This window comes from Quercus suber, unplaced genomic scaffold (assembly GCF_002906115.3).
Source record: "Quercus suber isolate HL8 unplaced genomic scaffold, Cork oak 2.0 scaffold_761, whole genome shotgun sequence".
NCBI classification, from domain to species: domain Eukaryota; kingdom Viridiplantae; phylum Streptophyta; class Magnoliopsida; order Fagales; family Fagaceae; genus Quercus; species Quercus suber.
This window is the reverse complement of record NW_027070197.1, coordinates 9,017-21,358: the sequence shown is the minus strand read 5'-3', so window position 1 is coordinate 21,358 and position 12,342 is coordinate 9,017. Positions and strand designations below refer to the sequence as shown.

The 12,342-nt window shown below is 32.5% G+C and overlaps 1 protein-coding gene across 1 annotated transcript; it reads left to right on the top strand.

The window, feature by feature from the left end:
* Positions 1–2,447: 2,447 nt before the first annotated feature.
* LOC111999557 (actin-related protein 2/3 complex subunit 2B) lies at positions 2,448–10,845 on the top strand. The gene is made up of 10 exons (XM_024031689.2): positions 2,448–2,773; positions 6,222–6,288; positions 6,990–7,197; positions 8,311–8,477; positions 8,721–8,798; positions 8,935–9,067; positions 9,424–9,515; positions 9,629–9,685; positions 9,899–9,953; positions 10,541–10,845. The coding sequence occupies exons 1-10, from the start codon at positions 2,715–2,717 to the stop codon at positions 10,723–10,725; spliced, it is 1,101 nt and encodes a 366-aa protein (XP_023887457.1). The 5' UTR covers positions 2,448–2,714; the 3' UTR covers positions 10,726–10,845.
* The last annotated feature ends 1,497 nt before the right edge of the window (positions 10,846–12,342 follow it).

The following is a 12,342-nucleotide window of genomic DNA, read 5'->3' as shown; positions in this document are numbered from 1 at the left end:
CTTCTCCACAAAAAACAGTTTTTTTTTTTTTTTTAATAAAAAAAATCATGAAGTTTTAGAAAGGAATAAATTATACCCTATAATTTCAAAACTAACAAATTAAACCATGATGATTAAAAAAGTAACACAAATTGGTAAAAATGCAATTTACATCTGCTAACTTTGCCCAAAAATTGTGTTTTTCCTCAAAAAAATTTTTTGCCCAAAAACCATTTTAATTCTTTAAGTTTGAAATTGGTTATTTTAGTCAAGTAACTTTATCCAAAAATAATTTAGTCATTTAAGTTAATTTGAAGTTGATCATTTTAGTTCAGTAATTTTATTAAAAAATCATTTTATTCCTTTAAGACTAAAGGACTAAAATGATTTTCTATGATCAACTTCATACTTAAAGGACTAAATGATAAGAACACATTCTTTTTAGCATGAACACCTTAACATGCATAAAGGAGAATAAAATTAGGGTTTTAGGAGCAATTCTGCAATTGCAATTGGTCATATGCTATTGCTTATTAGCTTAGACTACTAAAGGGAAAAGAATGGATTGTCAATTTGTCATCCATGATACAGGTATGAATTAGCTACTAAAAAAAGAAAAAAAAAAAAGAAAAAAGAAAAGGAAAGTATATTTATCTTAAGTCCAATTACAGGTTATTTTAAAAAGTATTTTGTGTATTGCCAAAAGTATTTTGTGGATTTGCCACCATTGCTTGGACAAGGGAAACGACAAGCTTTTGAGGACATTAATTACTATCTTAGGGTGGTAGAGACTAGAGAGATACTGATTATACAATGTAAATCGAAGACCGTGGAATGGGTTTCTTTCAAGGATTTAAAATTATTTAATCTAACACTTTAGGCTAAACAAGCATGTAAATTATTATTACATATATAATATACACCCCATTCATTGATATACCGATCGAGTGCTAAAATGAATATATACTTCTCTTCGACCTCATTTTTGGATGCCTCTGAATGTCATCTTATGCGTGGAGAAGTATTAATTGTTTAGGTGAGGCATGGCTTTCTTCCCCAACTACCAAACGATTGGGACATGCTAGGTTTATCTTTGAGGTAGGTGAGGGTGTATTTATGGTGCACTAGGTTAAAATTCCTCCCACCCTCTTTTAATTTTTATTGAAAATAAATAAATATATATAATATTATAAATTGCCTCTCTGAAAAAATATTCAGGCTCTGTCACTTTATTTATAGACTTAATTCTTAGGTACGAGATCGAAAATCCTCAATAACAAACAAAAAGTGTGTCATCCTTTTATTTATTTATTTTTGTGTATCTTTTTCATTTTTTAAGATAATGTCACGTCGGAACACGAAGTAGGCATTTTATAAGCAAGTGTGGGTATCTCACGCTTTGCAAGTTTGCAAGATGCCCCTTTCAATGTTAAGGGTGGGCCTAGAGTCTTAGACTTGACAAAGTGAACATGAAGACCCTTTGCACCCAATTATTGAGACGACTTATTACTATCCAAAATATTAAGAAATACAATTAGTTAGAAATGTAAAATCAGCAAACAGAAATATATGGTTCAGTTCAGTACTACGGCATTGGAGAATAACGTAGATACAATTTTGGTTTTACCGGCCTTATGTAATAAAATAGTCCCGTCTCAAATGATTGATCCTCTATTTTGTAATGTCTCAAAATGAAGTTTTCTTTTTAAAATTAATAAATAATTTTTTGTTTTTATGCCTTTACTTACTTTATTTATAAAGTCAATGTCATTATTTTTCTAATAGTTCTTATCATTTACACAATATTTTAATTTGGCTCATAATTTTTTAATTGTGTCAATTTAGTCCATAATCTTTTAATGTCGTATTAATTTAGTCAATATCATTATTTTTTAAATAGAAATTTCTGACAAGCAAATGACCAAAATAAAAAATTAATTTATTTTAATATGACAATAAATTAATGAGAGTAAATTTAAAAATTTTTATATTTTTAAAATACAAACGATACATTAAATAATGTTCCTTTAAATAGGATCACATTTTGAAAAGGAACGAGTATTATTTATGGAACAGCATACTGTCATTGTCATTGCTCAAAAAAAAAAAAAAAAACAGGCTTTGTCATTCCCACGTGGGTGAGTTTGTCATTACAAGCCTGCCGTACATTTGTCATTGTAAGTTCAGTATTAAATATAGATGGTAGAAAGTCAAGGCTCACGACTTTTCTATAGATTGTATTTGCCAAATTCAATATAGACCTTTCAACATGTAAGGATTGGGACACGTTTAAGTTTGAAATTGTCTTGGAGTGATTATTTTAATTCCAGCTATTACGTTTGTAAATTATGATTTGCCAAAAATATGAAATGTTAGTCCAAAAAATGTCTGTCACATAGTGCAAATCAGCAAATGAAGGCTCGATATTATTGGTCTTTGTAATGGGATCCAAAAGCAAAATCTAGGAAGAAGAGGATACAGCCAGACTCTCAATTTGGCGTGGTTTTTACCCAAGTGAATGACAAATAGATTAGAGAATGATGGGGAAAGTACTTGCTTCAAATGTTTCCAAACATTATTGCAACATTACTGAACTTAAATTCTACTCAAAGTTCAGTTCATAACCTCCAAAACAAGTAGGGTGCAAATGCAATATTCTATCTCAGTTCACTTCTACACTTCTATTACTACCCATATTTGTGGAGAGAGAGAGACTGAATCAAGCGTTTCTGAGGATGGCATGCTTTGAAAGAGCATCTCCGGCATTGAAGGATGTCCTACTCAAACTGTACCGGTAAGAACATTTTATATATTCAAATATCTTGTTAACCATGTTTGTTCCTAACAAGTATCATAATTCAAGCCTAATTGCCTTCGTCGTTTGTTTTCCGGACAAAAAAGATTTCTTTTCTAGTATATAGGAGATTTTTTAAGAGTAATACTAGACCCCAAAGGGGATAACTGAGTGGCAAGTTCATTGGTCTGTAACGTGATGTAAATCCGGAAGTTCTAAGTTCAATCCATCACACTATCGATCTATGGGGTTTTCAAGATGTTTAATTGTAGAGACTAGAATAGTTAGGCCATAGGTTAGCTGTAGTAAGGATACAACAAACTTTTCTACAAGCCAATAGTACTATTAGCACTCTCCCTCTTTAGTGCCGTTTATGTTTCCTTCATTCCAAAATATTATCTTACATGAAAGTTAATAAGCATAGTTATAATAACATTTATAGCTTACTTTTTGCTTTATTTTCCTAGTTAGTGACCCTTTTTCATTAATTTAATTCAAGTTTAAACCAAACATAGGTGATTTTGAAAACTTGTAAATTGATTTAGAAGAAAATGTATTAAATAATGCTTCTTAAACAAATTTAAATCTTCTTGAAACTAATCATATGTCCTTGTGATATAAGTATAATTAAAATCCATATGTAAAGTCCATGTGATATAAGTTTAATTAAAATTCATATGTAAAGTAATAAACATTTTTATAAAGTTTTGAACAATAAGATAGTTCATAATAAAAACAAAAGAAAAAAAAAATGCCTTTAAGTCATATATATACAAGGGAAGCAAATCATCATGTAAGATCAAATTTTTTTTTTTTTAATTCTCAAAAAATTCATAACTAAAAGTTATGGTAGAACCGTAGAAGGTTAAAATATTATTAATAAAAAAAAAAAAAAACAAATATTATTATAAACCAAATATGCCTTCAAGTTCTCGAAGATGCCACCACCACCAACTTTACTCACCAAGCAATTCTCCTCTTCTCATGCACATGGTCATGCTCTCCCTCTCCCTGGCCCCTGCGACAAAGATGTGATCTTCTTCCAGAGATTTGATCGAATAACAAAGGAAAAGTGAAGAAAGAAATTTCATCCAAAAAAAGAAAAAGGGAAAGCATCATTGGATGCGGAGCCTCCAAACTGATGATCTAGATAGGGCCCAATAGCTTTATAGAAAATGCGAATGACAAGCAAAAATTAAAATCATCGTACTTTTGAAGTTTCTTGTTTGAGATTTAGAAAATGTGAAATGAAGAATGCATTCTTATTATGTTCACACACACACACACACACACACAAAAGGGGTTACCATGCCCAAAAGATACAAAATGAATTCTCATGCCTAGAAATATGTAAAAATGCATTTCAAAATTCAAAGTAGAGATATCCAACACTAGCTTGATAACTAGGTAGCTCAAATAAACCCTATAAATATAATGCTTGACATTTGAGATATTATTATTCGGAAACATATATAAGGTCATTCATCACAAAAATATTGTTCATAGTTTGGAGGAGGTTGTGTTTTCCCTTCTTTTTTTTTTTTTTTTTTTTTTTTTGGGGGGGGGGGGGGGGATGGTTCAATAGTTACAAGTTACAACAATGGCGAGGGGAAATTTGAACCTCAACCAGAAACATCAAAATGTGTTAGTTGAGCTATAAGGCTATTGGCATTAATGTTATAATTTGAGAATTTCTAAAATCAATTTCTATTGTTCTGACTTGCAAGAGAGTTGTTTAAGAATATATGAAATTTTGAACTTTGAATTTTTAAGCATTTAAATTTTAAGTTTGAATTTCAAGAAAGATGTCATTATATAAATTCTACTAATATTACAATTTTCATACATAAGTGTTTACCCTACTATTAGTGTTACAACCATAAGGAATATTGATTATAAATAGTCTTTTATAGTTATATTGCCCACACAAAGTAAGAGTATTCCTTTTAATTTTTTTGGTGGAAGTGAGGGTATCCTTGAGTAGGCTGTTCGAATTCGACCAGACTTGACGGAACCGTCTTACCGTAACCATTCGATTTGATAACAATGGAAATCGACAACAATTTTGTCAAATTAAGATCTGACGAAGTCAATTCAAGTCTCAATTTTCAACCTCCCTAAACTATCAGAGCCAATTCAACCAATACCCCTCCCTTCCACCATTTTCCGAGTTCTTCATCCATATTTGGCGGTGATCTCAAGATCTCCGACCAAATGTGGAGGAGATCTCGAGATCTTCGACCAGATCTAATGGAGTTCTCAAGATCTTCATTCTTCCCCACTCTAAATGATCATGTTGAGTTCAAGTTAAGTACCAACCCAACCTAAACCGAACCATTAAACCCACTGAGTCATGAAAATATTAACACCATCACCAAAGTCATTCCAAATATAATATTCTAATAAATATACAATTTTTGAATACATCTCTCCAAAAATTCATTTGACAGAGTTGATTTTTCTACATGTAGAAACTCCATTATTTAAAAAAAAAAAAAAATTTAAGTTTTCAAATTATTCATTCAAACACAACTTTAAAATGGTTAGCAAATATAGGGAATATAAAGTACATTCTGATCTTTTGTAGGAAAAAGTAGAGCAAATGAATGACGTTCACAAAAATATCACTATATGCAACAACCGAAAATGTGTAAAATGGGGCTTCTATATGTGGGGGATATGTAATGTAGGGGCAATTATTCTAAGAAATTTTGGCGGACAGGAGAATGTGTCATCCAGGTGGACAACAAGACAAGCAACGAAATGTGGTTCATTAATGGTGGGTGGGAATATCCATTAGCATAAAATAGTGTAGTTGATAGCTGCATCTTCCACCAAGCAGCATGAAATGATGAAACAGTCATTCCTGTCTTCACCATTTTTGATTGTCAAACTCAAATGGAGGGGACAACACAACACAACACAACACAAACGATTCTATAAAGGATGCGTCACATCACCGAAACGAGCAAAAGAATCACTTATCATTGCCTAATACTCACACTTCGTAGTTGATGGGTGAACTTCTTTAGATAGTAATATTTGCTTCTTCTTTTTTCTTTTTCTTTTTGGATAATTCTATAGTTAGCAGAGAGATTTGGTATTTGAGCATTGAATTTTTCAATTACAAATACCAAGACATGCTAGTTGAGCTGCAAAGCTCTTGAAGTGTAAAATTTTCCTTTCAAGTATAAATATACTGATCTTTTTCTTAATTTAATTGAAATCCGTATACCACACAGTTTGTAGAGTCCCTATCTCATGCTATAATATGTCTGCTTCCTACACTAGAGTATGAAGAAGTTGCTTGACAATTTGATTAGTTGTTAATATATGGAGCGCCAATAAATTGCAAAAGTTTTAGAAAAAATTTTATAACCTTTCTACTATTAAAAAAAAAAAAAAATCATAACCATTATGATGATCAACTTTATTCCTCTCATAACAGCGCTGAAAAGCCCATGGAGATGGACCATCACCTGTATGAATTTGGGGCTGTGGAATACCATATACAGGTAAAACCACCTCGGCACTCTTATTCTACATATACCTGGATATATTTTAGTCTATGAGTTAAACATCCAATTTTTTGTTTCTTTCACCAGTAAGTCTATAACACATAAAATACATTTTTCACAACTTGCTAAGTTGTCTTGCCACTAATATTATTTACACCTGGATCTACCAATAACATGATGCTTATGTGAAGGCTATACTTATTTGCACCTGGATCTACCACTAAAATCAGCAAGTTGTGAATTTGTGTGCATTTATAAACTCATGATTCCTTTACGCAGATTCAGTTTATGCATTCTCATGGATGCATCAAGAAATTATTTCATCATGCATAGAACTTTCCTAGCTCCACATATGATTTAGGAGTTAAGGTCGTACCCAATGCACAAAACTCCCACTTTTTGCGAGACCAGGGAGAGGTCATGGTTAGGTACTGAAGACAAAAATTGAAGAGACCTAACGATTCAGTTATTGAGATTTATATGGAAAATATCATGATCATGAAGCCAATAATAAAGATTACATCTTTGAGCAAGAGTTAGGAATAAAAATGAAATTTTCAGAACCCAATTTTAGGGGAGACTGAAGTGGCAGACGTTTTGGGGAATGAGAAATCTTTGCACGCTAGTCATTTTGGTTTTAAAAGTATTAACAAACCATTTTAGAAATATTCTGATGATTCCCCTCTAATGTTGAACAGTCTTCTGCATCAGATCCACATCATGCCTACTTGTCAATATCCACCCCACTACTGTCCCAAGATACTCTGCAATGGCATGGGCAATCCCATTACACTAGAGAGATGGTGAAGGGAGTTAGTTCTGATGCTGCAGAGATTGTTGAACCAGCAAAAGAAGGATACCAGCTTACTCTAAGACTTAACTTTGATAAGATTCCAAGTGGCAAAGGTGTGTGGTAATCCTTTACATCACTTCATTGATAGTCAAAAGCCAACCCACGCCACCCCCCCTTTTTTGATTTAGTTTCAACAATTTTGATAATACTGTGAATGGGGGATTAATATGCATTAGCTATGGCTTGGTTGCCAAAAAATACAGATAAAAGTTTTCAAATTTTAATAGTAATTTGGATTTTACAAAGGTAATTGACAGAATTCTATTTTACTTCTTTAAAAAATTGTTTTCCACCTGTAATCCACACAAATATCATGAAGAGCATAAAGATGAAATGGTATGCTACTAGACACTAACTACTCAAACTAAAAGATAGGATGTATGAGCATTTGAACAGATTAACATCAGGGATATGATGACCCAGGTTATTGGGCACTGGGGTGAAGTTAAAGTAAACAGGAGATTAATAAACTGTCTGCTTACTGCAGCAAAGGATAGACACAAGCATAAACTTTTACAATGTGATTTGATAGAGTATACATCTATAAACAAAAGCTAAGACATAGAAAGAAAGAGCACACACCTCCTGCGCATCAAGCAGACAGATTAAAGTTTCAAGAGAAATACCATTTAATTAGTTTGGCAGCCACCTCACTAGTATTGCAATTTCAGAGAAGAATGAAGAAATACTAAACTAGTCGAGGAAAACTGACTTACCTCCTAATAATCCTGCAAAGAAAGTAAAAGAAATTGGGTAGAGCATGGAAGGGAACACTAACAAAATGAAATTTTAATAAGTTGAGTTGAAAAGTAGTTGATTACATGATTTGCATGTCGGGAAGAAACAGTTTTTAAAAAGTAATAAAAAGATAAAATACAATAGAATAGAAGCCTATTGTGGGCATGGGCCTTATCTAAAGAGTTCATTTGGTAAAATTATGATAGAGTTTACCTATCAAAATAATAATAATAGACTACAAGCCTGAAGAAATTCAAACAGAAATATATACTTTATTATTAAAACCAGCAGGATTTTCAAGTATTGAAGCTTAATTTAACAAACTTTTTTTTTCTTGCTAGTGATTAGCTATTCAGTAATAAATTAATGCAGGAAGAATTAAGCTAAGATTGCAATAATTGTAATTGATGCATGTTTCCTTGTTCTAGACTCTGTCAAGGTAATTACAGAGATATCTGCAGTGCAAGCAGCACTACTGAGTTCTCAGCTGAAAGAAATGTTGCAGAATGTCAATTCCCAGGTTACATTTCAGGGGATGTATAAACCTATAAAATTAGTCTACCACCCAAGGGAGCCTTTCTTTGTCGTCAGACAGGTAATTCCCATGTGCGGTCAAATCCTCCATCCCAAGTTGATTCTTGAAATAGCATCACAAATTCTTGTGCTCTGATACCATTCAATGTCTCTACACAACTAGCTTAGCCTATCACAAAGTTCAGCCAAGATTCACATTTTAAATTCAAGCCAATATTGAAAAGTTTAAACAGCTTAAAATTATACTCAAATTTCTTGTGTGATTCCGTTTGTCTAAATGGAAAGGAATTCATGTGTTTGACAGCCACAAAAAAGCATAGCAGTATTCCCGATGCGTTTCAAAGAAAATTCAGATGTGATTATTGCGACAGCCTTCTTTCAGGTTTGTGGCTGATATAGAAATATTCGTAATTATATATTGTTAATAGTTTTAGCACTTAAGTTGGTCTCTTCCACCATTATCCTCAGAATGACTGAACTCTTTCTTCTTTTTCTTCAATGTTATTTTTTTCCTGCAGGAACTTATGGATGTGGGGAGTTCTAAAGAATGGGCCAAAGCACCTCCTTGCACCTGGTCACCCATTCCTCCTCCAGAACTGAGAGGAGAACTTATTGAAGATTTGAGCACAAATGGAGGATTTGTCTCTTTTGGTATCCTCTTCCCAATCTTAATAACAATGCAATGGATAGACTGATTATAAACCACATTTTGATAAAACAATTTTATTACTAACTGGCCCAATTTTAAAAACTAACTAGAAAAAAGAAAAAAGTAATTGTAACACAAGTTCAAACAATTACAAATACTCTAGATCTAAATCTTTCATCTTTAAAACTCTAATAAGTACCTCTAATCATGTATTATAAAGACAACTTCATATCAAATTATACGATGCTTCTTTTAATTTAAGATAACTGTGGCTAACTTTAATCTTTCTAATTTTCCATATACCAGATAACTTTTAAGAAGAATCAATCTAATAAATTTATGCATAACATTTTTATAGATATTTTGCCACGCCATGTTGAGGGTAAAAGACTAGATAAGACTGTATGGAGTCTATTGAACTTCTATGCCTATGTTAAATACCATGTAAAGGTAACATTTCTATCAAGAATTTTTTTTCCCACTGGAAATTTTTATATGATTCTTCTTAAGGTTGTTAAGCATTTGTCCTCTTACATCTTTGGCTGACAAGATTGCTCAAACAGTGTACCAGAGGTTTTATTCAAAGAAGGATGAGGAAGCGTTTGGAAAGTTTGGTTGAGGTAACCTAAGTTGCATCAAGAACTCTATGCTCCACCAATAGCAATACCCTTTTTTTTAAAAAAAAGTCTGTTTCTTTTTCATGAAAGTGATTTGCAACTGAAACCAGTCACGATATTGCAAGAGCAAACTCCAATCAAATCACAGTCAGACCTCACAAAAGATAATTAGATACAGGAAGAGAGTGACACTGACTCTCTCTATGTTACTTTCAGGTCTTGCAGAAGGCAAGCTCAGAAGAAGAAGAACAACAAATTAAAAAAGATAAAGGTATGCATTAAAGTTTAAACTGACGTATCTTTAAGAAAGACCAAAAAACAAAGGCACTGGTTTATTGTTTTCCCCAGATGGAAGCATTGTCTTTCGATTCTGTTTGATGTAAAAGTTGAGACATGAACTTAGATGAATCAAACAACTCACACCACATCATTTAGGAAAGTTTTTTTTTTTGGGGGGGAAAATTAAACCATGAAATTTCAAAAAGTAACAAATTCAATCCTGATGTTTCAAAAAGTAACAAACTAAACATTCAGCTTATATTCAACTCCACACAATACTGTTCCACTTAAATCAATTGAGATTTAATTTGTTACTTTTGAAACTATAGGATTTAATGTATTACTCTTTAAAAATCTTAGGGTTTAATTTGTTACTTTTGAAACTATAATATGCTAAACCCTCTAAACTATAGGGTTTAATATGTAATTTCCTACCAAAAAAATAAAAAGAAATTTTCAAATGACACACTGATTCTGTTTAGTAGAAGTCTCCCGCAGAGTAATAGTGAATCAAAAACAAATAATATTTCCTATGAGTTTTGGTTAAAGTTTTTATTGTTTGTTTTGATGCAAATGCAGGATATAAGTATATGAGAAAAATGGTGTCAAAATCTAAAAACTTCAAACGAAGATGCGGCAACTTAAGCAGGAAGATCAAGAGAATCCGCCTCCGAATTAAAATCCATGGATTTGGGCGGTTTCGCCGACGATGGTTAAGATTACCAAATTTTTGTTCTTCAAAAGGATATACCAAATTAGATTAAAACCTCCTTCTGTATTTTGTATGTTCCCATGTATAACTGCGGTTGGGAAATATAAACAAGTGCCATATATGAACTTCTATTACTTCCTTGAATGTAAGAATTCTGTAATTTAAGTGCTTCGGGTCCTGGAACTCCAAAATAGAATGACAATGAGTAAAACCCCAAGCACGAAACCAATCAATCAAGGTACAAAACAATAAAGACTTCAATTGATCAAGGGATCACTCCTTATCCTCAAAAGTACAGCTATTACTTTCCTTCCACACTATCCACATCAAACATAACGGAGTAAAATTCCAAACATCTGAATAATGCCTCCCATACCAATTCCTCCATCCAAGTAATAGATGTGCTACTGTCGAAAACATTACCCACTGAACCCCAAATATTTTTCTCTCCACAAGACATAGACAACATCACAATGAAGCAATAGGACCGTTTATCCATGACACCGAACACATACAGCACCAGTCAACTAAATAGAAACCCCCCATAAGAAGATTATCATTAGTCAAAATCTTAAACCTAGCCGCTGTCCACACAAAGGACACCCTCTTGGGGGCCTTCACAAGCCAGTGAGTCTTCCAAGGGAATGGAGACATACGTGTACCACGAATAGCCTAATAATAAGAGCGACCATAATCTCCTAAAACTTTTACGTCTAATTCTCTTACATGAATGATTTCTTAGTCAGTCTTAAGCTACTTCCCTTAAAAAGTTACAATCTGTCATTCTCTTTGAAATCTATAAATAAATTGGGTACCTAGGTCTTCAAAATAATAAAAATATCTTGGCTTTACTTCAGATAATTAAATAAATACTGTCATGTCATGTTATTCAAATTTAAATCTGTTAACATTGTGGCAAATGGAACAATTTGAAAACCAGTCAAACCAATTACATCAAGACATGACTGTTCAAGTAAGCTAACCCTACAAATCATAATTTTCTAGACAAATTATAACCACCAAAGGATGTGGAAAATAATGAATAGTTGAAATGGCAACCATGGGCATCTCACTATGATCTGAATATTAAAAATAGATTATACTAAAGCAGTATCAAAACATCATAAAGAGATGTAAGTTTGATAGAGACTTACAGAAAATTAATTTGCTGGCTCCAAGTCTTTGCACACTAAGGAACTTTGTAGAATATCTTCAGCTCCGCAGCAATGCTGTCAGTTTCTAGTTTCTCATTATCCTTCTACTGACTGTCAGTCTGTTTATACTTGACTTTCAGGAAATGTACCCACCAAGAACTGCAGATATCTTCCTTCTATGATATATAGCTTCTATACTATTATAAAGACCGTAGCCAAATTTGGTCTCTTTTCATTCCAAAAACTTCCTTACTAGAACGTTCTTACAAGATCAAAAGATTATTGAACAATGATGTGGAAATAATACAATAACAAAGAAACTTATCTCCTACATCTTTACACAATTTTGTATTAATTGACTTCCCTGCATATCTTTCACCAAAAATAACTCTATTTCTTTACCAACAACCACTAAATCAAATAAATGCCTTCCTTATCCTTCTTCTTTATGCACTCCTAATTTCAAACCTTGGAAAATTACTTTTTATTGCTCTATCAAAAATCAAAACCTATAT